This window comes from Diabrotica virgifera, chromosome 1 (assembly GCF_917563875.1).
Source record: "Diabrotica virgifera virgifera chromosome 1, PGI_DIABVI_V3a".
NCBI lineage: Eukaryota > Metazoa > Arthropoda > Insecta > Coleoptera > Chrysomelidae > Diabrotica > Diabrotica virgifera.
The window spans coordinates 210,914,679-210,936,989 of NC_065443.1; the positions used below are offsets into that span (position 1 = coordinate 210,914,679).

General features: G+C 33.2%; 1 protein-coding gene across 4 annotated transcripts in view; it reads left to right on the forward strand.

Annotated features, from left to right (window-relative positions):
- The window catches only part of LOC114346117 (E3 ubiquitin-protein ligase RNF19A-like), a 500,767-nt gene that overhangs the window by 350,851 nt on the left and 127,605 nt on the right, over positions 1 to 22,311 (forward strand). For all 4 annotated transcript variants that reach the window (XM_028296926.2, XM_028296914.2, XM_028296920.2 and 1 more), the window contains 3 exons: positions 9,669 to 9,864; positions 16,823 to 17,128; positions 20,946 to 21,090. In XM_028296926.2, coding sequence (XP_028152727.1) covers positions 9,669 to 9,864; positions 16,823 to 17,128; positions 20,946 to 21,090 — 647 coding nt within the window. The remainder of the gene's footprint in view (positions 1 to 9,668; positions 9,865 to 16,822; positions 17,129 to 20,945; positions 21,091 to 22,311) is intronic.

Sequence of the window (22,311 nt, forward strand, 5' to 3'; positions counted from 1 at the left end):
CCTCGGTGCATCGCACCTTGGTAAACTACCTTGCCGCTCGGCTGAAATAGAGTACTTTCCCGCTAGGTATGTAATATACTATTCCCCACCATTTTTAATCAGCTAGTTGGGAATTTCATCTGGGCCAGGTGTTTTTTTCTGTTTCATATTTTTATGATGTGCAAATATTCATCATACCATACATGTTGGTATTCTTTTTTGGTTATCTCTCATGTCTTCTGTTGTATATTTTTCGTCTTCAAGGCTTTCTTTGCATCTATATAGTTCTTACAGACGCGGGGTGGTAGAGGAGATGGTAGGAGATGCAAAGAATTAATGCCACCTATAACGTTTTCCATAACAATCTGCAACATACCCTGCACTAGAAGAATGGCCAGTGAAAACTATCAAAAGACCTTTTCGAAGATATTACTTTATTTTTGTCTATATAGATAAAATATCAAATTGTAAGAAAAATTTAGATTTTAGATTTGAATTCAGAAACGGAACAAAATTTTTTACAATGTTATTTCGTATTGTGAAACGATACCTGTATTATATGGCTTAAAAATTAGTCAGTTGATCAATACCTTTTAGTAATTTAATATTTGGCAAAATTCCTGTATTATATTCTAAGGGGCATATTGATAACACCGATGGTAGCCAGATGACACCTAATTAATAGCGGATATAGCGTGATCAACTGTGTTTAGATTACATAAAAAGACGAAGTATATGGCTTTAATGAATAATACAGGGTGATTGATTAGTATGGTAAAGCTCAATAGCTCCGCTATAGTAATAGATAGCAATAAAAGTTAATAACAAAAATTTTAGCCACCTTTGAGCTTCACATTACAAAATTAGTTAGAATGTTACAGGTTGTTCGATAACACAGTGGCAGACCAAACTTATGTTTTTTTAAATGGAACACCCTATATTTTATTTTATATTCGAAATCCTGTTAACTTCTCCATCACAAAAATATAAAGGTTTGTTATGTTATACACGGTATTTACAAAGTGATAACCAATTTTATATGAAAATCGTAACAAGTTCAACTCCCTGTATAAATAAAAATAAGCAAAACAACAATGGTTTATTAATGCCATATTTTTAACGTATTGTCAAAATTTTCAAGAATGGTCGATATTGCTAATTTTATTTATATCAAATACAGGGTGAGTCAAAACGCAAAGTACATTATTTTCTCAGTAATTTTAAATGGAACACCCTGTATTTTATATCACTATTGAAAAGTACCATTACCGTACTTTAATTTTTAGATAACATTCCCTATGTCTAAATTTATTAGTTTTCGAGATATTTTCATTTTTCAATGGACCAGTAGCGTGGCCACTCAAATCACCAGAATTTAATAAACTGGACTGATTTTTTTGGGGTTACGTTAATAATGAAGTTTATAAAATACCTCCAACAACAAGGGATAAGATGAAAAATAAAATACAAAGTGTATTTCGATGTGTTAATTTACAAATGCTCCGTAGAGTAAGTAGCTCATTAAATGATCGTTTTTAGGCGTACATAAATGTGTTAGGAGATAATTTTGAACACCTTATGTAATTAAATATTAAAAATATTTTATTAAAAGTAGCTTCTAATTTTTTCAAACATGTTTTTTTGCAAAATGTATTACTGATAAATTATGTTTCGTTCTTTATTTGTTACATTGTTACATTTACATACAAAAGTAGTGTTTAATTGTCTTCACAAAATATTGTATTTTGTGTTTGTGTGTTTTTTTAAAAAATTATTACTAATTTTCTTTGTTTATTTGTTGCATTTAGGTAAAAAGATAGTTTTTAATTGTTTCAAAAATGTTGCATGTAGTGATTGTGTTTTTGTTTGTAAAATGTATTACTAATAAATTATTTTTTTTCTTTATTTGCTACAGTGTTACATTGATTACCGGATTGATAATCGGTAATCTTCAATTGTCAATTCAGTCGTGGCTTACTTAATATTTAGATTAATTTAAACACCTAAAATAATTTGCTCTGAAAAATGAAAATATCTTGAAAACTAATAAATTTGGGCATAGGGAATGTTATATAAAAATTAAAGTACGTTAATGTTAATTTTCAATAATGATATAAAATACAGGGTGTTCCATTTAACATTACTGAGAAAATAATGTACTTGCGTTTTGACTCGCCCTGTATTTGATATAAAGAAAATTAGCAATATCAATAATTCTTAAAAATTTTGACAATAAATAAAAAAATATGGCATTAATAAACCATTGCTGTTGTGCTTATTTTTATTTATACAGGGAGTTGAACTTGTTACGATTTTCATACAAAATTGGTTATAACTTTGTAAATACCCTGCATAACATTACAAACCTTTATATTTTTGTGATGGAGAAGTTAACAGGATTTCGAATTTAAAATAAAATATAGGGTGTTCCATTTAAAAAAACATAAGTTTGGTCTGCCACTGGTTATCGAACACCCTGTAACATGCTAACTAATTTTGTAATGTGAAGCTCAAAGGTGGCTAAAATTTTTGTTATTAACTTTTGTTGCTATCTATTACTATAGCGGAGCTATTGAGCTTTAACCTACTAATCAATCACCCTATATAAGCAAATAATCAAATGAATATAAAAAATGCCAATAATTTATTTTTTTGGGGTTATAGTCCGATTTTTGCGTCTTTGAAGTCCACCATTTATAAGTATTGAACAAAAATAAAGTTATAGGTTTACAATAGGGAACTTTTTTTAAATCCACGAGGAAATAAAATTCCTGTACACCATACATCACAAAAAATAGTTAAATTCCTTTATGAAAGGCATATTTATAAAAAAATCTCTAAAAAGGGCTATATCACAGTTTCGGAATAATGATTCCATGATCAGTACTTATTACAGGTCACGTTACATGTTTAAGCCATCAAGATATGTGGGTAAAAACCCTTCAATTGATATCTAGTAGGTAGTTAAATACAGGAATATTTTAAACATCAAATCTATTTTTATAATATAATGTAAACATTAACATTTACAAAAAGACTAAGTTTTCACTCTAATGGCATATAAAACAACAATGCTATTCTACATTCCACCAGAATGAAAACAATGGGAACCTTCTCTGGTTACACCTGCGAGGCTTCTACAATTTGCAAGCCATACGGATGCTGAGACTAAGGAAGATGAGGGAATTCTACAATTTACAATTCACATCCCATCTGCTCAGCGCGGTAAAGTTCCAATGAGAATGGTTCCCTTCATACTCCAATAAGAGTAAATGTAAATCAAAAATGAATAACCATTTTCAATTTCGTTGCGAGAGCAGCATATGTGCCTCCTGATGAGAGACTAATAAGTTTCGAAACCGGTAGGGGTGCTTGCAGTACTCTCTGATTGGACTAGAATATGGTTCGGCTGTGATTTCGTTTTGCAACGAAATTGAAAATGGTTATTCATTTTTGATTTACATTTACTCTGTGTGGAGTATGAAGGGAACCATTCTCGTTGGAACTTTACCGCGCTAAGCAGATGGGACGTGAATTGTAAATTGTAGAATTCCCTCATCTTCCTTAGTCTCAGCATCCGTATGGCTTGCAAATTGTAGAAGCCTCGGAGGTGTAACCAGAGAAGGTTCCCATTGTTTTCATTCTGGTGGGATGTAGAATAGCATTGTTGTTTTATATGCCATTAGAGTGAAAACTTAGTCTTTTTGCTAGCAGGTGCCGCTAGGGCATCTATGCCATTTCGTTCGTTGCAATCCGGGACTGCACGCTGGGGTTTGTTTTGGTTGGATCGGGGAGAGCAGCATATATGCCTCCTGATGAGAGACTAATAAGTTTCGAAACCGGTAGGGGTGCTTGCAGCACTCTCTGATTGGGCTAGAATATGGTTCGGCTGTGTTTTCGTTTTGCAACGAAATTGAAAATGGTTATTCATTTTTGATTAACATTTACATTTTAAAATGTTACATCAACTAAAGGCATTTTACCCACATATCTTGGTTCTTGGTGGCAACAACAAAAAATAGAAACCCTTGTAACAACAAACAGCGATGCGCGTTATACCATACTTACTTACTTACCTATTGCTTAACAAAGACAAAAGACAAAATTTTGAAGACAAAATACTACTAAAATAAACAAAAATGTTGTTGCTAAGTAAGAAAAAATTTCTAATAATTTATTTAATCTGACTCATTTATATTGGCAATTCAGACGTATATTATACATTTTAAAGTAGAAGACTTCAAAATGATATTGCCAATATTTATGAGTTGCGTTCCTGGGACGACTTTACTAAAAGATAGTTCATTCGATTACATGAAACCAATCCCAACTCAAGAATATCCGTCACAAAAAAACCGTAGCATGTGATCTGTCTTTAAAAAGACAACCAAATGTAACGATGACAGTAAAATTCTCGCGTTAGAGATTCAATAGTAAATCACGAAGGAAAACCAGGAAAAAACCTGGAGATACTATCCCGACATCGTAAGTAGTTGGTCTTACATTTAATTTACTTTTAATAAAACTAATACCAAATTCTGACATTAATATGTTTATGTAAATTATAAATAATATTAATAATACATAGATATACAATAAGTAATACTAAAATATAAAATTTGTACTAACATATGTTATTGACTTACTAATCGTGGTATTTTCTTTCTATTGACTTCCTCTTTCAGTATGGGTAACCACATCTTACTGAATTCTACCGAGGAATTTGCGACACAATTGGTTTCATTTAGCATAATTAGAGCTGCTTCTTTGATTTTTCTCTTTTTACTATCTGATTCTTTCAGAACTATACTTGAATCTCTCCACTGAACTCTTATGTTCATGATCCCATGCATGTTGACATATTTGAGATCTATCAAATTCTCTATTTTTAATATAAGACTGATGTTCACTTATTCTAACGAATGAGTCATATTAAATAAATTATTAGAAGAATTTTTTTTTTACTTAGCAACAACATTTTTGTTTTGTAGCATTTTTTTGGTAAAATTGTGGCTTATTTCCCATTAAAAGTAATTTATTATAAAATTCCCACAAGAAAATAGCTTCAGAACAACTTTATGAAATCCGTTTTAACTTTTATTACGCTCTGTCCGGTATATTGCAGTTTTTGTTCTAAAGAAAGAGTAAGGTAAACACAGAGAGATTTTGCACCTCTTAAAATAACCGCTGATTTTGGCTCCGCTATGGTTAACTTTATTAAGCATAACGATTACGGCAACGTTAAAAAGCGAGAGTTTTTGCAGCCTGTCAAGTAGGTTTTTCGTGTCATCGTTATCGTTATTTAAACATAACCTCACTTCACAACGTTATTGTAATTTTAAGCATATACTTGAACAGTTTTTGATATTTTAATTTATAGGTCATCAAAATTAGAATCTATGTAAATGTAATTTTACTGATTTTTTACATTCTGGCAACAAAGCAATTTAACCATTACTATAACGATAACGATAAGCACTATTTTAAACCTCCGTAAATTACGGAATCCCTTATGTTTAATAACGATAACGGATCATATATTCGCTACTGCGCAGACGTAGTATAACGATAACCATAACGGAATTGCAAAATAAGAGGTGCAAAATCTCTCTATTGACCCAGCCAGAGTCAGTAAATTGTTATTTATCGGAATCGTTTTCATTTGTCTAATGTCCAATCAAAATTCAATAAAATATTTTAATTTTTAACATTTTTTTATGAAATTTTAATTTAAGTTTTAGTGTCTTTGGAGGTTTGCACAAGTATACAGTGATGAGCACACTAATAACCGGCAAAATAACGCAAAAGATGGAAAACATATTGAGTTGTGAAATAAAAAGAGATGAACCTACTAGAGGTGTTAAATTTAGCGATAGTAACTTATAAAGTAACATTATATTGATTGTTTCCCACCTTTAGACGTATCGGACAAGTTTGAGAAATGCCACTGTCACAGTGACAGTTTTAGTTGAAATACTCGTCTGCTACGTCTAAAGGTGGGAAACAATCAATATAATGTCAGTTTATATGTTACTATCGCTAAAGTTAACATCTCTACTAGTTTTATTTCTTTTTATCTCACAATTTAATATGTTTTCCATCTTTTGCGCTATTTTGCCGGTTATTAGCGCGCTCATCACTGTATACAGTTTAATTATCAGTTTTTAAATTGTTCGTAGTTTTTATATTTTTTATATATTTTTTACGGAAGCTATTTTTTGTGGCATTTGAATATTATTTATTATCTCTAATGGGAATTAACCACAATTTTAAATGAAAATACGTTTATTTTGACCTCCCCATTTTCCACTTGGTAAATATTTAATTTGTATTCCGGGAACGATTTGTGGGACGAAAATTGAAACGTCAAAATAAATGTATTTTTAACTGTGTATTTATATAAATTGTGGTCAATTCCCAGGGCCGGATTTACATGTTAAACCCGACTAGGCATTAATATTTCTGGCGCCCCACACCTTGATCCCCGCCCCCCAACCCTCTCATAACCAACCAAGTTTTGGCTTTTGCTGCTGATCGTTTTAACAAAAACTTATACCCATACCCTAGTATTCTTTAGCACTATTAACAATATTCTATGGATATAAAAGAGAAGTTTGCTAAGGATTGAAAATAATAAATACATAAAAACAATTCAAACACATTCGTCAAAGAAAAGCGTGGAGCGAAAACCGTTTATTCGATGAAGATGCGCCCCACGCTTTTCTTTAACGAATGTGTTTGAATTTCTTTTATTTTTTGCATTTTAGTTGATTTTTTTATAATATTTTTAATTTTAGTCACTCGTAACTAAATAAAAGCATTTCCTAAAAAATTTTTTTTATATTTTTTTATTTTTTACTTTTTAGTCTAAAGGCCGCGTCCCACCATCAAATAATTTGATCAAACTGGTTTGAGCAAGCCGAAAGTGACAGTTAGTGACGTCACATCCTGAGTGTTCATTGTGGATAATAATGAAAAATTTTAATTTTAAATAAAGTACAAACAAGTTAGACAACTCAATACAAAAAATTTGATCAAACTAGACTGATAGTGAGAGCACAGATTTTTAGAATTTCAAAAAAACTGCAATTGTGACGTCACTTTGACGTACTTCCCGAGTTTGCTCAAACTGTTTGATCAAATTATTTGTTGGTGAGACGCGGCCTTAACAGTTTTCAAACATTAAAATATATCATGTTTATTAAAATATATGTATAAAACATAACATGATTAACAAACATGAAAATTAGTCGCAATCGGCAAAAAAATTTAATCTATATTGTTTATTTATGAAACATAATGTAAACAATTAACGTAAAAAGCGAAATTATGTATAGTTCATATAACTAGCTACAATCTCTAAAACTTTCAAGTTTCTTCATTGTAAAAAACAAGGGAATTTAAGCATTTTCCATTAAAATCGTGTTTTTTATTTAAACAATTTTTTATTTAAATATAAATTTTTTTTTATTGACTATTCGTGTATTGTTCCTGCGAATGCATATGTCTGCAAATTTTCATTCATTTTCATTGAAGAAAAGGCAGTCAAATTAACGTCTAAATATTTGACACAAACGATTGAACTAGAGAAAAGTGTTTAATAATACATACATTTTTCTTTTTTGTCAAATAATTTAATTAAAAAATTATTTTTGGACACCCTGTACAACTAATTATATAAATTTTTATATTACTGAATAAAGAATTGAAATGACCTTTCAAATGAGCTATCGCATATCCCCTATTGTCATTTAAAAAAATCATCGATTACGTCATCGCGCCCAGATGGATGACGTCACTAGTATGACATATATGCCAAAATATCGTAATTTAAAAATAAAAATCGACCTCTTTCGGGATTTTTCCTTAAAGTCGCCTTTTTACGAAAAAACGAATTTATTCCTTTCATTTGCATCGTACTGTAACAAATATACAGTGGGAAAAGTGAAAGAATACCCATGAACGAACATATAAAACACGCTGTATTTTCCTGTCACCGTGTCACAAAGAAAATTGTCCAACGCAAGTACATGTAATAATAATTCTTACATGTACTTGCGCTGGACAATTTTTTGTGTGACACGGCGACAGGAAAATACAGCGTGTTTTATATGTTCGTTCATGGGTATTCTTTTATTTTTCCTACTGTATGAGTGTTCAAAATTTAAAACTTTATTGTTTATTTATAACGCATAACGTAAACAATTAACGTAAAAATTGAAATTATGTATAGGTGATCTCATTAGCTACAATCCGTAAAAGTTTCAAGTTTCTGCATTGTAAAAAACAAGTGAATTTAGGCCTTTTTCCATTAAAATCGTTTTTTTTTATTTAAACAATTAATAAACATAAACAAAAATTTTTTGTTGTCCATTCGTGTATTGTTCCCGCGAGTGCATATGTCTGCAAATTTTCATTCATTTGCATGGAAGAAAAGGTAGTCAAATTAACATCCAAAGATTTGACGCAATCTATTGAACTAAATAAAAGCGTTTAAAAATTACCGTAATTAATGTTTTCTAAGGTTTTAATAATAGTAGTTAATAGTGATCATATAACTTAAAATAATACACAGAGAGTCCATCGCCATATACTTTCAAATGCTCTGCAAGGAAGCGTCAAACTCGGATAAAAAATAAAAATTGTATTAAACCTAAAAAGTTGCATTGATCACACAGTCCTAAATGTTCATGGCTACCTCAAGAAGCTAATCCTTTTGTGGGTAGAAATTTTACAGCGGCAACAACACGCTTAAGAACAGTCCTCCAGTATTCAGTTTCCTTATTTAACTGATGATGTGTAAGTTGGTTGCCGGTTTTGTGATGCATCGTTTTGAGCCACATAATCACGTAACTCTTCAGATATACTCCAGTTTGCAGGGTCACATTCAAATTTAAATGCCGCCAAAGAATAGTCATTGTTATCAGAACCGACATTATCACCAACATGTATCATCATATAAATACAGCGTTTTCGTTTTCGTAGATTGCTCGTTTTTGTCCTCTTCACTTACTGCTTCTGCTCTATCTTCATTTTCAACCACTAGTTAAGTTGATAAAACACTCAGGCCGGCCTCGTTCTTCTCATTTGCTCTCTCTTTTTCTTTAGAAAACAATTTTGTTAGTTTAGGAAGTTTTTCTTTATTCAATTGCTGCTCTACCCCGCGAACAAAATCCGCCCGTTCCGCGCTCTTACAAATTTGGCGCTCTAGGTCAGTGCCTTGTCGGCCTAGTGGTAAATCCGGCCCTGTCAATTCCCATTAAATATAATAAATTAACATATTTATATTGTTGTCCATTTGATTGGAATTAACTTTGCCGTAACTTGGATTGATTTCCTCATTATTATCAGAATAGTTGATTTTAAAATTTAATTTAATAAATAAACTTTTTATTTGTGAAGCATTTGTGTTTTTATCTGTCAATATAAATATATACATACTATTTCTTGCTATAAGCTATAAGAAAGCATAATGCTTATAAGAAAGAAACATAGCTGTAGGATTTGTTAAAATAATGTAGAAGAATTTTTTGGTACATGGTACATAAATGAACAATTTTTACAAGACAGTAATTTATTGTCAGTCGTCATACAATATTGGCCAAAATAGTGTATGCGTCACCTTGAAATTATTGTCTGTCTGTAGTCCCTGTTAGACCATCAATATTAATGTTTTCTTTTATTTTTAGAGTGGTGAAGCTCTGCCCTCATCCTTGGAATGTCCTCTCTGCTTCGCAGAGTTAACGCCAGAAGAGTTTTGCGAATTGGAGGCTTGCGGCCATAGAGCGTGTATACCATGCTTCCAGCAGTATCTTCGCGTTGAAATCACAGAGTCGCGAATATGTATATCCTGCCCTCAATGCTTAGAACCGATGCATCCTAATGGTAAGAAAGTAATATAATGTTACAAAATAAAAGGGAAATTCCTAGTAGTCGGCTGTATACCAGTCATAAAAAACTAGTACAATGGTATATTCTTTTATTAAAAACTTTAAAAAATCATCCAAATGGATTATAAAATTTCCAGAACGTTTTCGATCTTATCAGATCATCATCAGTGAAACATTATATTTTGTAGTTGAAACTAGCTCACTAGTTGTGTATGAAACTTTGATGTCCCTTCCTGTTCTATCCTCTACAGCTTCTCCGAAAATCTTGACCCCAGAGAGACCCTACAATCTTGTCCAACTTCCCCCATAGTAGGAATTACTTCAGATGTCTTACTTTTAATTATTATAATATCAGCTATCTGATTCCCGTACAAACTGGAAATTATCCAAATGTCACATTCATCCAGACTTATATAATTAAAATTGTAATTATTAACTTCTCATATTCCACAGTGTCAAATGCTTTCTCGTAATCGACACATCACCACATCAGGCATATATATCAACATTTACATCTCGATATCTCTGTATATGAAGTTGGATACTAAATAATGCTTTCCTTGTACCGAACCCAAACTGAGATTTGCCAAAATTGTCAAAGTATTGTATACTAAGACTGCCATGTTAAAATGGAACATGGCAGGACACATACGAAGAATGGAACATTACCGTTGGACGCAGCGAATTCTTGAATGGCGACCAAGAACAACTAAGACGAGTAGCAAACTAGATGGACTGCTGACATCAAGCGAATGGCTGGCCACGAATGGATGCAAAAAACAACGAACTGAATGAATGGACACACCTAAGGGAGGATTACATCCGACGATGGATGGAATAGCTGTTGATGATGATGGTGAAACGAAAAAGGCGATGGACTACCCCAGCTAATTGAAATAATATTCGAAAATATTACCTCAATCATCCAAGATAGCCATCGGTACACCCTTAGCTTAGCTCAGTCTCTCAAGGTGTGTGTTCGTCTTGTCCTAATCTTAGAAATGAACTATGAAAATTCAAAAAGGAAGCAAACAAAACAGTATTTTTAACTAATCACGTTTATTGTTCGATAAAGATATAATAAAAATATGACTTAGTAAATGCATTAACAAACATATTCAAATTCTTGCCAAAAACTAACAATTTGTAGATTATACTTATGGCTTTGGTATCTGATGGTAACTTCTTGATGTCGAATGGTACTGGTGTGGACTTCTTGTAGACACGGGCAGATATTCGGCCCAAGTTCCTAGCAGGTGAAGGTGGTAGTCGTTGCAGCCTAGATTTCATGGTCCCATTGTTGTCAGCCTTGGTATCATCGCCGGCGATAGGCTTATGCTGGAGACTCCTGGGGGGAGAAAGGTGATCTGATTCCCAAAAACTATAAGATAAAGACACATATCAAACGTCAAGAAGAAAAACCAAAATGTACCTTTGCCAAATAGTATTCAAAGAGTAGTAGATGGCAAGGGTATATTAAATGGAATTAAGATTGATACTACTAGTTAAAATTTGATTACGAAACGTGCATATATGTAAATTAAAAAGATATATTTCAAACTAAAATAATATCAGAAACCATGCTTTTAACATTGGAGGTTAGGTTAGATATAAAAAATTTTAGAAAAAGCCGTTAGACGTAGAAAAGTAATTACAAGAAAAAATAATTAGAATACACAACTCACCCCAAGAGAATGAAAGTCTGGAAATAGATAGGGCTTTATGGGCCCATCTCTTTAAATAGATTTATTTTTTCCTTCCATTTTGATTTTGTGTCAGCGAGTAGGGATGAAGTGTCACTTTCATGAGAGTGCGACGTAGGCAGTGGCGGGTATGTTCCGTATTGAAAAACAGATACTTACAGAGTAAGAATATACAGGGTACGTTCAGTATGATGATTTAGATTTTAGATGAAAAGAGATATATTAAATAGAAGATAATAAAAGAGGATTATATAAGAGGATAATAAAAGAGAATAATAAAAGAGGGCGCCAAACAAGTTTTTAACGAAAAAGCAAGTTAAAACGAATAGAAGATAATTATTAATGAAATATTAAAGAAAATAAACTACAATAATTATTTAAAAATAAAATATCAAAGATGTGACGTTTGTAACGTTACAATGGTGATGATTGTATACTATTCTCCTAATTGGATATCATCATCATCAGGGCTTTTCATTCCGGGTGGAATGTTTGCCGCTCTTACTTAGAGCTCTCTGATTCGCTTATTGCGGTGAATCACTCCGCATTACACTTGTATGTTGTCAAAGTTTGTTGTATGACTTGGCTTTCGTTACAATTTTCTTCCACTCATTTCGATATGTGCATAGTTCCCTCCAGTTTTTCACTTCCAGAATTTTGATATCACTCATGAGCTGGTCCTCCCATCTCTCTCTGGGTCTTCCCCTTGGTCTTTCAGTTTCTTGTTTCCATCTGATGATCTTCTTAATCAGTAGGTCGTTTTTCCTTCTCTCTATGTGTCCCAGCCATCTCAGCCTCTGTGCTTTAATAAATCTAACTATATCTTCTCCCTTCATTATGTCTCTTAGTTCAAGGTTCATTCTTCTTCTCATTTCTCCGTTGTCCATTCTTATCGGGCCCATAATCCGTCTGAGGATTTTCCTTTCGAATTTTCTCAATTTTTCTTTATCTTTTTCCGTGAGGCACATTGTCTCAGCTGCGTACGTAACTACTGGTCTGATTGCAACTCTGTATATTTTCAGTTTTGTATTTCTGGATAAGTTCTTGTCCTTCTTAAGCCTATGATATCTCCAGTATGTTTTGTTGCCTGCTAGTATTCGTTCCGTTACTTCTTCACTTCTCTTGTTTTGGCCATTCACTATTACTCCCAAATATTTAAATTGTTGGGCTCTTTCAAAAGTGTAGTTTTCTATTTTGATTTCTCTCGTCCTGTTATCTTCTCTTCTAGAGGAGAGTAGGTTGGATATATTGGTTACAAAAAACCTGCAAGGCCTTTAGATCTTTCCAAAAAAAAATATATATCATGCTTTGCAAACCAGGCTTCCACAGCTTCTATCACCCTGTCGTTCGAAGAAAATTTACGACCTTTTTTCAACTTTTTCAGTTGGCTGCCAGCAACGCGGCTCCCGCGTTTGAACAAACGTTTATGTGTCGGCAATGCGACTACCACTTTCTTCATGTGATTCATCTTATGGGTGTAATATTACACTTGCATATACAGGGTGTTTGGTAAAGAATGGGCCATAGCTTAACCTCAGGTTCCTGAGGTTATAATAGGCTGATTTAAGCTAACTTACCTTAGTACAAAGTTTATAATAACCGAGATACAGGGTGTCAAAGTTAAACTTTTTTTTTTATTTATTATTGAATATTTCCTGACAGGTATGAGATAACAACATGAAATTTGGTATGTGGGGGTTTTTTGGGTTGAGAAAACTAAATTCCCTACCAAAAATTATGTATTGCCCAGAGGGCGCCACATACGCCTTTCAGCACTCATTTATTACGTTCAATTTTTTTTATCCCTCACTCTGTATCATTTTGATATTAAAATTTTTATTCTCCTATTAGTTTTACTTAAAAAAGGTATACTTCTTTCATCTCCCTAAACTCAACCGTTTTCGAGATAAACGCATTTTAAATCTGCGATACACCATCATTTTTAGCATAATATCATTTTAGTTCCACCCGAAAAATAACTTAAAACCATAATAATTGTGCCAGTTCTCAAATTTATGTCATTGCATCGCAAATTTCATTTGAAGAAATTTGCAATACATTTTTGGATAATTTTATGGTTTTAAGTTATTTTTCGGGTGTAACTACAATGATATTATGCTAAAAATGATGGTGCAGCGCAGATTTAAGATGCGTTTATCTCGAAAACGGTTGAGTTTAGGGAGATGAAAGAAGTATACCTTTTTTAAGTAAAACTAATAGGAGAATACAAATTTTAATGTCAAAATTATACAGAGTGAGGAATAAAAAAAATTGAACGTAATAAATGAGTGCTGAAAAGGCGTATGTGGCGCCCTCTAGGCAATACATAATTTTTGGTAGGGAATTTAGTTTTCTCGACCCAAAAAACCCCCACATACCAAATTTCATGTTGTTATATCATACCTGTCAGGAAATATTCAATAATAAATAAAAAAAAAGTTTAACTTTGACACCCTGTATCTCGGTTATTATAAACTTTATACTAAGGTAAGTTAGCTTAAATCGGCCTATTTTAACCTGAGGAACCTGAGGTTAAGCTATGGCCCATTCTTTATCAAACACCCTGTACAGTCGGAAAAATGAAAGAATACCCATGAACGATCACATTAATCACTTATTTTGTATTTGCTATCCTTTTCTATAACAAACGTTTGTTATTTATAGAAAAAGACAGCAAATACAAAATAATTGATTGATGTGATCGTTCATGGGTATTCTTTCATTTTTCCGACTGTATATATTAACGTCTTATTGTGGCTGGCAGTCAAAAGGTTTTAAAGGAAAACATGATAGTCGGACGGAGCCAGATGAATAAGGGGCTTGTTCAATTAATTCGAACCTTAAATCACCAATTGTTTGTAGGGCAAAATGCCATTTATGTGCAGGAATATTGTTCTGCAAAAACAAAATATGTAACTTTGAACAACTTTCCGCGTTTTCTTTCTCCAAAATTATACATGAACTTCATCGATACTTACTGGGGTCGACACAGATACTGGCATTTGCGATCGATCTTCATCTTCAATAGAAAATTTACTTCTTTTGAAGCTTCCAAGCCATTCTTCACGATTTTATATCAAGAACGTTGATCGCCAAGTGTATAAACATATTTTGGAAAGGCAAAGTTTTCAACCTAATAGAAACATTAATAATATTAAAAATATTACTTAAAGATTTTTAATTGAAAACTTATTGGTCCATTTCCCTGGTAACACCTCCATTCTCCATGGCTTCTAAAAATTGCAAGCCAGATGGATGCTGAAGCGAAAAAGACAAGAGGGAATTCAAACACTTACAATTCACGACCCCGTCTGTTCAGCTGGCAAATTCCAACGGAAAATGGACCTAGTTACTCCTAGTTACTAAGGAGTAAAGACCAATATAAAAATAAAATAAAAATTTCATTTTTATTCAGTTGCAATGCGAAGGCAAAACCGTCTTATTTTTCACTTAGAACAGGGAGCGCAAACCAGCACTCTAAATAGACGATTTTCGACTCTATTTGGAGTCATCATCAGAGAGGCGTAGGTTTGCTGCTCTCTGCCCCAAGTGACAAATCACCGAGAGCTTATCCCCGCATTGCAACTGACGTTTATGGAGTAGGTGTCTAACGACATCTGGTAACTTAATGTCAAAGTTTTAAAGTTTTCAACCTAATAGAAATATTAAGAATATTGAAAAATATTAAAAATATTCCTAAAAGATATTTAATTGAAAACTTATTGGACCATTTTCCTGGTAACACTTCCATGTCTTCTAAAAATTGCAAGTCAGATGGATGCTGAAGCGAAGAAGACAAGAGAGAATTCAAAAAAGTTACAATTCACGACTCCGTCTGTTCAGCTGGTAAATTCCAACGGAAAATGAACCTAGTTACTCAAAGGAGTAAAACCAATATAAAATGAAATAAAAATGTATACCATTTTTATTCAGTTGCAATGCGAAGGCAAATCTGTCTTAGTTTTCACTTAGAACAGAGAGCGCAAACCAGCACTCTAAATCGACGATTTTCGACTCTATTTGGAGTCATCATCAGAGAGACGTAGGTTTGCTGCTCTTTGCCCGAAGTGACAAAACTACGAAAGACGGTTTTGCCTTCGGATTGCAACTGAATAAAAATGGAATTTTTATTTTATTTTTATATTGGTCTTTACTCCTTTGAGTAGCTAGGTCCATTTTCAGTTGGAATTTACCAGCTGAACAGACGGGGCATGAATTGTAAGTTTTTGAATTCCCTCTTGTCTTCTTCGCTTCAGCATCCATCTGGCAATTTTTAGAAGCCAAGGAGGTGTTACCAGGGAAATGGACCAATAGGTTTTCAATTAAAAATCTTTTAGTAATATTTTTAATATTTTTCAATATTATTAATGTTTCTATTAGGTTGAAAACTTTGCCTTTCAGTTGCCAGATGACGCTAGTCACTTACTCCATAAACGTCAGTTGCAATGCGGGGATAAGCTTTCGTAGTTTTGTCGCTTCGGGCAGAGAGCAGCAAACCTACACCTCTCTGATGATGACTCCAAATAGAGTCGAAAATCGTCGATTTAGAGTGCTGGTTTGCGCTCCCTATTCTAAGTGAAAAATAAGACGGTTTTTCCTTCGCATTGCAACTTAATTTTAATGGAGTAATGAATTTTAAAAATGGAGTTCTTATTTTAATTTTATATTTTGGAAATTCTGCTTACCTCTTAACGACTTCAACTGGTACCTCGTGGTGGCTCAATATTCCAATTTTTCAAATTTCACAATTTCGGCATCCTTTTTATTTTTCAAATCTTATTGCACAACTCTGCTTTGACTTTTGACATGAAACTTTATAGTGACACTTCTAAGTTATTCGTATAATGCAGTACATATTTTCTTTATTCACATAACCGGTCCACGTAGATCAATACATCCTCGTACATGTAAAAGTCAGTAAACTATGGTTGATATATAATGTCTCAGAAGTCAATCGGTGTTAGTCAATAAATGTTTGAAATGAGATAATACGATGTTTGTGAAAATAGTTGCAGAAAAATGAGGAGCCATTAAAAATAAATAAATCCTCTTTATTGTTCATAATAAATATAAGTATTATATTCATAAATACAAACAAGATTCTCGTTGCTGTATTCTTTGGTGTTACATTTTTAGGGAGAACTTGACTTACACCTTTTGACTTACATTATTAATAGTTGTATAACGGATTAATGGAATAATGTTATTAATGGAATAATGGTGTTAATTATTATTTTCGTTGTTTTTTAGAAATTCGTGATGTCTTGGATAACCCTGCCCTCTTCGAGAAGTACGAAGATTTCATGGTACGCCGTGTGTTGGCTGTGGATCCCGACACGCGATGGTGCCCCGCCCCTGATTGCTGTTTCGCAGTCATAGCCAGCGAGTGCGCCAGCTGTCCCAAGCTGAAATGCGAGCGTCCTGGATGCGACTCATACTTCTGTTACCACTGCAAAGCTGAATGGCACCCTAACCAAACCTGTGACGCCGCCAGAGCTCAGAGATCACCCAATATCCGATCATCGTCGATTAGTTATAGTCAGGATTCGCAACATAGTAAGTATATTAGCGTTCTAAAACTGTTGACTTGTAGCATGTTTAAGCTAAATGTTATGTTTATATGGGACTAGCCACAGTTAGGTTGTAATGCCAATTACATGTGTACCTAAAAAATATTTGACGTTTCGATTTCCACTCGGAAATCGTTCTCAAAAGATTAATGAAAGAATGTGTTAAAAAACCTCCAACAACATTTAGCGGGTGTATGAAGGGTACACGGGAAAAACCGGCTAAGTCCATTTTTGTCGAAATTGCATTTTTTATGACATCTTGTAATAAGTTCCAGTTTGCATCTTCTCAAACCATTAAACAAGGCAATATCAAGACAAGTCACGAGAAAAGTCCATAAATATATGCCCATACACGACAAAAATAAACTAAGTCCACGCGGTACAGGAAAACAACGAGCTAAGTCGAAAACATTGAGACGCGATGACTTTCTTATTTCGACATCAATCAGACGGTCAGTCATAACACCGCTCATTTTGTGTTAGGTAGTGTTTACTTTTGAGTGCTTTCCGCAGTTGTTTGGTATAGTAGTTTGGTGTTAAAAATATATTAAAGTTGACTAAAAATGGATGTAAGTGAAACTGAGGGTGAAAATGAACATGTTGTGCAACATGTTGTACGAAGTTCTAAGAAAAAGCCAATATATGGCCGAAACCTAGATGTCTACAGAGCCATGAGTTCGGGACGGAGTGTTCCTGCAAGCGATTAAATTGCTTTGCTAAAATTCTGCAGGCTTCAAAACAACAAATTTTAAGAGAATTTAATAATTTAACCTCTGTTAATGAACACAATCTGTATTTGTGTGGGCTGATAAGCATTGTACCGGTGGAAACGAGACGCCCTAGGAAACATGAAAATGAAGCAACTTTGAGAGATTGTATTGTTACATACAAGGTGAGATACTCCAATGAAAATAATATCGTATTCGAGAAAAATGTGTGTCGTCAAGAATTTATAGCCTTGCATGGTATACAAAAAGCCAAATCGAGTACTTACTTAAATCTTTGAAAAATGGCGGAATTGAAAAAAAAAAACAATTGTTTTTTGTTATTGAACAGGGGAAAAGGCAGCTAAGTCACTACCCTTTAAGATACAATGTTGAATTCTAATAGCAAATTGGACTGGAATTATAATAGCAAGGTTAAACTATTCACAGAATGTGAAAAATATACCTTCTTTTATAGTTTTTTTGTTAGAAGTCTAAGATTCGAGCTAGCAACAAAGATACAACGGACTAAAAGTTAAAAAATCCAATAACTCAAAACGGTTAATCTGTGACTTAGCCGGTTATTTCCGTGTACCCTTCATATACAACCTTTTTTTATCACATTCCTTCATTAATCTTTTGAGAATGATATCCGAAGTGGAAATCGAAACGTTAAGTATTTTTAGGTAAAATATGTAATTGTCATTACAACCTAACTATGGTTAATTCCATATAAACATAACATTTACAGTAAGTATATGTAGTTGAAGATAAATATGTTTCGTTTTCTTGTTCTCTATTAATTGAAGACACAAGTGCATGAAGGGTCTATGTGACAAATTTTTCAAAACATGTTTTTTATGTTAAAAGTTGTTTAACCTAAAAATCTTTCAAACAAGCCAAGCACGTTTTAAAATTAATATTTTCTAAGTTACTAGAGTGTAAAGGATCTATGTACACAGTAAATTTTAAAATGTAAGTGCATAAAGGATCTATGTACACTTTTTATATATAAAAAATATATATTAAATATTTTTTTTAAGTTTTTTTTAATAGTGTTAATAAATATATTAGTTTTACCACTACCTATCCTATAAATTTAGTCTATTTAGATCTTATAGTAAAAAAGTTGTAGTATAAAAACTTTAACTTCATTTTTCTCAATAACATGCAAATGTCACATAGACCCTTCATGCACTTGTGTCTTCAATTATTAAAAAAAATATAGTTATGTAACCAGTTAAGATGGTTTTTAAAGTAAAGCTCTCTAAAACCAAGCCTTAACAGGAACCAAAATTAAAATTCAAACAAATGTCAAAAAACTTCTTACAGAATTCTACATGAAGTTAGAATATATTGTTGAAGATATTTATATACAGACTAAAATTAAAATGATAAATTAAAATAATATTCCGTCTTCGCTCCGCCCCCGAAGAAAGCCCCCTTGGCGGACGTCTGTAAAAGAAATATAAATGTACAGTAGAACCCCGAAAATCCGAACTAATTGGGGGGACAGCCTGTTCGGATTATCCGAAAGTTAGCCTAACTAGTACATAATTCAAAGTTCATTGTCGTTGATTTTGAGTCGCAAAACGTTCTCGTAAGACTGTGGGCAATATTTTTGGACTCAATTTGACTACGAGAGACTCGAAGTAAGTTTATGTTTAACCTTTATAAGTAAGTCTGATTAATTGGTTTATGCCGAAGCCGATTATAAATAAAAAAACCTTTATAAGCACTACATATTAAAGTACGTATTCATTTTTTTTAACAAATTTTAAATGTCAAAGTTCTATTAATCTACATTGTTCAATTTTCTGGTTTTACTCTGTATAATAAACATGCTTTTAAGTTTTTGCCTTGAATTTTTTAATTTTTTTCACTTTCCGTTGGTTCGGATTTGCGGGGTTCTACTGTATTTACTATTATCAAAAACGTAATAACAATGCTATTGAAATACAGGAAGCAATCACGCTATATGGAATCAATATATAAATAACTACACTCAGGCTCGTAGCCCCCATTATACCTTAATCCGGTATACACAAATGTTCTCACAATTAAAACATCGACACACAGCTACCCATACAACTCCGCATCAGGTAGAAACCGCTCACTGAGGTACCACAGTTACCAGCGAAGTATTTCTTCAATACTTCCTTCGCCCCGGCAGGTTCCGACTCAATCCGTCGCATCACTGTCGCTTGCTTCCAACTCAATCCGTTGGGAATTGGCTGGCCGCCTGTTGGCGGCCTTGAGTTCCTTTTCATTTCAGTACACTGAGTGGAACCAAATACACTCTCGGCGGCCCATCTCTCCTTGGACCCATCTGAGTGGGGAACTTAATGGGATTGCGTTGGTATCGATGCGCATACTGTTCCTACCGGCGAGCTGCAGAACGCCGGGCGGAAGGCACATCGTTACATGGTTACAATTAAATGATTACCTTTCTTCTTCTTAAGGTTCCTTAAGTTTCTTGGCTTCAATATGGCTAATCTTGTCTACCCATGATATTGGTAGCATTCTTCGATAACACCAACGCTCAAAAGCTTCCAATTTCATAATCTCTAATTGCTTCAATATCCAGGCCTCAGAGCAAAGTTGTTCCAATAATATACTAAATGTACATTCAAGATGCAGTAGAAATAAACAAACCCAGACACGTTAAATGCTACTAGGAGCACTCCCGAATCATAATTTACAATGTATATGTATACATTGTAAATCCCAAATCATGATTTACAAAGTTTATACATTGTAAATTATGATTCGAGAGTGCTCCTAATAGCATTTAACGTGTCTTGGATTGTTTATTTCTACTGGATCTTTATTTTAAATTTAGTATAGGCTCACTATAAAGGTGGTAAAGCTTAAAATTATAGCATCTACACCATAATCCGTTTTTCTGCACGCCTTTATAGATATGTCTGAGAATTTACGTTTAAAACAGCCTAACCTTTCTCCATTGCTTTTTGTTATCGTCCACGTTTCTGTATAGTTCACGTTTCTGGTGTATAGTTAGTGCAACCCAAAAAACCGAACAAAACATTTATATTTCCAGTGTTTTTCATATATTTATGATTTCCTTGTTTGTTTCAGGAGATGATATAAAACCATGTCCTCGTTGTCAGGTGTTGATAGTTAAAATGGACGATGGTTCATGTAATCATATGATGTGCGCAGTTTGTGGCGCAGAATTTTGTTGGCTGTGTATGAAAGAGATCAATGATCTTCACTTCCTTAGGTAAGAAACAACAAGTGTAAGAGAAACAAAATGAGTATATTTTTGTACAATAAAGGAATGTATATCTATATGAAATTATTAATGTAATTTCAGAGTTCGTGGACTGTATGATTTATGTTGCTGGTTCAAGTGGAATTAAGAAAGTGTTATGATAAACAGACAATATTATAAGTTTATAAAAATCTTATCAAGCCCTGGATAGTCACTATTCGCGTTTTGATTTAACACATTCACGGGCACGACTGCATATGCAGACACTTACTCCATAAGAAGATGTGTCTATTTGTGAAGCGTATCCGCGAATGTGTTAAGTTTCGTTTACTACCTAAATAATGCACGCCAATATGGAAGCAATAATTTTTTACTGTTTTATAATTTTTAAATTTTGTTTCTATAACATCTTTCTCACTATATAATGATCTCTAGAAAGAGCCGCGATATTCCAAATGCATTAAACAGAGCTTAAAATGAATAGCAACGGTACTAGCCCTAGGCTGTCATAAATTGTTTTGAATTAATTAGCTACAGCTAATTTTTGTTGACATTACTTGTCACGTGCATTAAAAGAACTTAAAATGAATAGCTAGCAACAATATGAATAACAACCATAGGCTGTCCTGCTTGTTTAGAGCTGCAACTAATTTTGGAATGTATTGATTGTCTACCATTACTTCTAGCGTGCATTAAAAAGAGCTTAAAAAGAAATAGCAACGATACTAGCAAACTCTCTAGTTTGTTTGATATTAAGAGCTGCAACTAATTTTGTAAATAATTGACGGTGAAAGAGTGCCTAAAGAAACGTTTGATTTTTGCCAACATATTTATTGTCTTTCACAACCAAGCTGCACTGAATACTCTGAAGTCTACAACTAATCAGTTCGCAAAAGCTTGGATTTCCAAACAGTACCGTAAACAACTGGCGAACACAACAAAATAACTTGTTATGTATGCCAGGGCATAAATGAATTACTTGTAACGAGATTGTTGATGTCTTGATTGTTGATGTTGTAACATTAACACGTCAAATGTCAAAGCCTCGACGCTGGAAGCCATTTTTGTATAACAGCCCCAGCGTGGATAACAAAGGCAAAAAAAGATAAAATCGACCCATGCAACGAAGACTACAGTAACTCAAACGTTACATTTGACTTACTATTATGGTATTATTCTTCTTTTTAAGCTTTATTTTGTAGAAAAGTATGGTAAATCAGGTATGAATTT